This window comes from Benincasa hispida, chromosome 2, assembly GCF_027475165.1.
Source record: "Benincasa hispida cultivar pf3 chromosome 2, pf3_genome.v1.1, whole genome shotgun sequence".
Lineage (NCBI taxonomy): Eukaryota > Viridiplantae > Streptophyta > Magnoliopsida > Cucurbitales > Cucurbitaceae > Benincasa > Benincasa hispida.
This window is the reverse complement of record NC_143479.1, coordinates 17060845-17065954: the sequence shown is the minus strand read 5'-3', so window position 1 is coordinate 17065954 and position 5110 is coordinate 17060845. Positions and strand designations below refer to the sequence as shown.

At 34.3% G+C, this 5110-nt stretch overlaps 1 protein-coding gene across 1 annotated transcript; it reads right to left on the bottom strand.

Moving 5' to 3' along the window:
- Positions 1 to 1282: 1282 nt before the first annotated feature.
- LOC120070895 (putative xyloglucan endotransglucosylase/hydrolase protein 23) lies at positions 1283 to 3289 on the bottom strand. The gene is made up of 3 exons (XM_039022793.2): positions 2864 to 3289; positions 2588 to 2781; positions 1283 to 1919 (listed from the first exon to the last, which is right to left on the bottom strand). The coding sequence occupies exons 1-3, from the start codon at positions 3125 to 3127 to the stop codon at positions 1529 to 1531; spliced, it is 849 nt and encodes a 282-aa protein (XP_038878721.1). The 5' UTR covers positions 3128 to 3289; the 3' UTR covers positions 1283 to 1528.
- Positions 3290 to 5110: the final 1821 nt, after the last annotated feature.

Here is a 5110-nt window from a genome sequence, read left to right as displayed (position 1 = left end):
AAGCTTGTCTTGAGTTCCACAACTCAATCTAGAGCAACAAGAGAATAGTGGGGAAGATCTTAAGGTGGTCTGCAACAAGATTCAGAGAAGATAGCAGCTGGAGAATGAGCTTTGAAGAAGTTCTACAAAAGGTATGTCTTGAAACTTACTTGTTTTCTATAAGAGCATGCTTTATATTTTGTCAAAATTAGTGAATTTGAGTGCTTAGATGATCCTCGTGCTTCCACTGTTGCTGATACATTCCTACAGACTCCTCTCCGCTTGATTATCTTTTTGTAATTCAATGAACTCCCTTCACTGACGAATCTTAGGTCCTTCATAAGATGGAGAAATCCTTCTCGATAGTGAAGTCCTAGGCTCCCCTTAAGATAATGAAATTTCTTCTCTTCAGCAATGCCTTAGGGAGCCCGAAGACAGAAGTTATCTTCAAGTTCTTGAAGGATGAATTTATACAGTGAAATACGGTCAGCAAAGATCAAAAAACGATATTGCACAATTCGGCTACCAAGAACAACGACACTCTCTCACTATAAATAAATGTGGCAGCCCTAAATGACTTAAAAACTGTGGCTAGTTAAGGAAAGAATTTTCAGAAAATGTTTTCCCTTCAATTAAAATAAGTTGCGCCGCAAATAAGGAAAAAATCGGGCAGTATACATTTCCTGAGATTTCCCAATTAAGGAAAGAATTTCCATAAAATATTTTTCCTTCCGTCAAAATAAGTTGCACCACAAATAAGGAAAATATCGGGTAATATACATATATTGTTCCTAAGATTTTCCAGAGTAGAAAAAAAATATTCCACGTATAATTTTCAGATTAGGAAAGAAAAAAATATTATGGAGAAAATACTATTGTCTGAGGCAGATGTTAAAACTTCATTGCTACAATAACAAAAACCACCAGAAGTTACTGTAGAAAACATATAGAGCCAACCAACAAATCTCCAACGATGATATTGTCTACTTTATTCATACACCAAAGACTTTTCTTTTAGTTTCACTCAAAATGTCTCAAACCATTGGAGATAAAAGTGTTATTTCTTATAAATCTACTATCATTCTTTTATAGTCAATGTAGGATTTTGATTACAACCCCAATAAACTTGAACATCTTAACTAATTGAATTATACACCATGGGTCAAGAGATTAAAGATTCAAATAATTGAACTAGAAAAATAGTCCAACATTAAGAATATATTATTAAATTTACCTACTACGCTATATTTTACGGAAAAAAAAAAAAGAAAAAAAAGAAAGAAAGAAAGAAAGAAGAATCAAATCCTATAATTTGATAACTTTATTATATTAACTAAAAAAACTTTATTATATATAGTGAAATACATGGTATATAAAAAGATTGGTATACCTAAGATGCACTATCGTATTGTTCAAGAGAATAATACCAAAACACACATAACATTACATAACCCAAAAAGAAAAAAAAAATCAATAAAATCAAATGTAAGACCAACAAAAAAGGCAAAAGAATAGAAAGAGTGTAGTGTTGTTTTGTTGCTCCCTATGTCTATGGCAAGTTGCATTCTGTAGGAAGGCCTTGAGGAAACCTTTTGGTGTCTGTACAATAATTGTAAATCATATAATTCTTCTGTACCCATTTCAGTCTCTCTTGGCTTGCAGAGTCCATCTCTTGGGACAGCCATGAGTTTCCCGACCCCGATGAGGGGCTGCAAGAAGATCCTCCCGCCGACCAAACGCAGGCCTCAGCCTTGAAGTTTCTGTACGAGGCAGTGAAAGGAGCCTTTGTCCAGTCCGTCTTCACAACCCCTCCTCTGGTTGCCCAATCGTCGGCATTCCATAAGCTCGAGTATATCCTCATTGGCTGGTTCTTCGGAAATGGCACCCCGTTCGATTCCCAGTTCTTGAATTCTCTTATTGGAGTTCCATCCACAGAAAATCTGAGAAATGGACCCACGAAAAAAAGGTCAAGTCTTAAATTATATATTTACCCAAAAGCTGTTGATGTGCGAACACAGATTTTAACAAAAAGAAGTTGTAAATTAAATTATGACTCTAATATAGCAAAATTCATATCCAATTCTTGAATCAAATTATCGCAAAAGTATAGCAGCTATCATTGATCGATTTTGATATATTTATAGTTCTTAAAAATATTGTTATACACTTAATTATTAAGTGTAAAAGTGCTACATGTTACAATTAACTAATTTAATTACTATTATTCATCTAGTACTCTTAAGAAAAAATAACATAGATTTGTGCTCATGACATCCTAAACAACCATTTACTAGATTAATAACCGATTGATCCATAAACTTATGTTGATGAGTGAAAGTAAATTCAATTTTATAACATCTAACAAGTAAAAAAGTTATGAAAAAATTTGGATGGTGCAACTTAAATTTGTGTAGTCTAAGGATAAAATTTTGCTAATTTTTTTTAAAAAAGTAAATTTTTCTTTTGGTATAAAAGAAAATGATGGATGTGATTAGATGCAGGTTGCATTTAGCTATAGCCGCAAAGTCATTAGTTGTCAAAAAAGAGCAAGAGATCAAGGAGAGTTTGTAATTGAACAAAAGGAAAACATAAGATGATGGGTACAAACATGATACGGTTGGGGTTCCAAAGAATGGAATAGGTGTGGAAATCAGCAGTTGGATCGAACCAAAGATGGAATTGTTGTTCTCTGTTGCCTTTGCCTTGGCTAAACACATTGGTGTGAAGAGTGTAAGGGTCACCACTCAAATTCCCCAAGAATTCAAAGTCTATCTCATCCCATGTGGATCCTTTTGAAGACAACTGCAAAGAAAAAAGATATTATTAGCACAACAAAATCAACAAGACTCAGAAGGGGAAGCAATTACAAAGTATGGTTAATTACATAATAGGCAGTGACAGTGCCAGCAGAATTGCCAGCCACAAGCTTGAGTTGCATATCTATCTTTCCAAACAAGTACTCGTTCTGAGACTGGAAGCCAGAGCCCGAGGCCTTGTCAAGGGAGAGAGTGAGAAGTTGACCATTGTTGAGAATGTTGGCTCGACCATCTCCCCAAGTGATTTGAAAATCTTGGTTGAAGTTAGCTGAAGAGAGAGCAACTAGATAAGCAGAGAAAAGAAGGGTGAGAAACAGAGTTGTGGAAGCCATTTGTGTTGATGAGTGGTAGTGAGTGAGAAGGAAATGAATGGATGAATAATGGGATTTTGAGTGTTATTTATAGAGAGAAGAGGAAGGTGTTTTTAATGCAGAAAAGCAGAGGAAGGATCGTACGAAACTCCATTCCATCAAACTAAGTCTTGGAGAGGTGACATCTCTTTTTGGTGGCACTGTCAACAACGCGGTTTTGTATTCCTCCTAAAATTCCCCCACCCTCTGCTTTATCAATTATTTCAAAGTAAATTAGATGGTGCATTTGAGTTGCACAAAGTTTTCTTTGTTTTAAAAAGAGAATATTTTCTTCATATTTTTTTCTACTTAAGTTGATGCAAGGAGACGGTGCACCCAAGACTCCATTTCAAATGTTTATTTATGTTGGAAGAAGAGCAGAACTGAACTTATTGAAGCAAAAGAGAAAATTGGGGGCATTGATAGGATGAATAATAAAAGAAAGAATGGTAAGTAGATGAAGTAGAAAGTAATAAAAGGGAAGAGGAAGGCGGTGCGGTAGGGGCCGTAGGGCCAGGGCAGGGCAGCATTTTGGGTTTGGTGAAAGTAGGTCCAGGCCACCGTTGTGGCATAGTGGGTGGCTCTGTAGGCCCTACTCCCCAAAACTAGGCGCCTTCCTCCCAGTTCCTATTCTTCCTTATGTTCGGCCCAACCCAAAACCACATATTTGGACTTCCTTGTTCCTTCAAAATATTATACAAACATTGCCAACATTTTCTATTTCTTATCATCTAAACCCATTTTGTACTCAAATTTATCATCCATTTTCCCTAATTCACCCTCCATTTCAATTTCGAATTAATACACAAAGTAGGCATGCCAAACCCACGAAATTGGATTTCTATTCTCGACTAGTTTATTCCACTAGAGATGTCGAGATGTTTATTGCAGTCACAAACCTCATGGGAAAAAATTATATTTAAATGGAATGCTATACAAAAGATTTCTAACATGACACAAATAACAAATACTAGCTACAGAGACCTAAATCATGTTTTAGCATACCAATTTTCAGGGAGGATTACAACTTTTATCGCTAAACTTTCAAATTCTTTTTTTCTTTCCAAATCACTTAAAGTCTCTAATACTAATAGAGATAGTTATCATAATTTATATATTATAGATCTCTCTATCTTTTAGTCAATATAGGACTTTATTTTCACCTAACACATACATCATCTTTGGATCAATCACCCAATGAGTTGTTGGAGACAACTCCTTAAATATCTTCATAATGGTATGATATTGTTTTAAATGAAAGAAAAAGAAAAAAAAAATAGATAAAATATCAATCTATATATCCCTAAAATTCAAAGGTTATATTAATTTAAACCAAGGATTAATAATTAAATCAATTTAAATTCTAAATTTTTTAATTGCATCAGTTTACACCATTTATTATAATTTTTCGAAAAATCTTACATGAAGAGAAATAAATTGAGACTCTTAATGAGAGTTTTCTTTATAAATTGTTTATATATTTATTCTAATCGTTGATCGGAAGAAATCTGACTTGTTTGAAAATTAAAACATGAATTTATAACTAAAGACAGTATATAAGTAAAGATAATAATTATCATTGGTGGGAGAAGCAAAACTATGGAGATTTATAAGTAAAGTGCAGAGTATCAAATTGACTGTACTAAGAGAGACCTAAAACTAAAAAAGGAAGGAACCACCGACGGCGACCGCTTCATCATATCATTGAACTGCGAACCACCTTTTTTTAAAGAAAAAAAAAAATTATCTCACATTCGTGCTTATCTTCTGACTTCACATCCCATCCATTCCCCCTTTTATCTTATTTTTATTACCTTCTTTCTCTTCCTTTTACAGTCCAATCATCATTACTGGACTGTCGGTCCTTTAACTCCACACACACCCCCAAAACAATTACTTCCAACCCTATCGACGACTTGACATAATTATACGGTACTCTTATAGAGGTTTGCATGTAATCGGAAC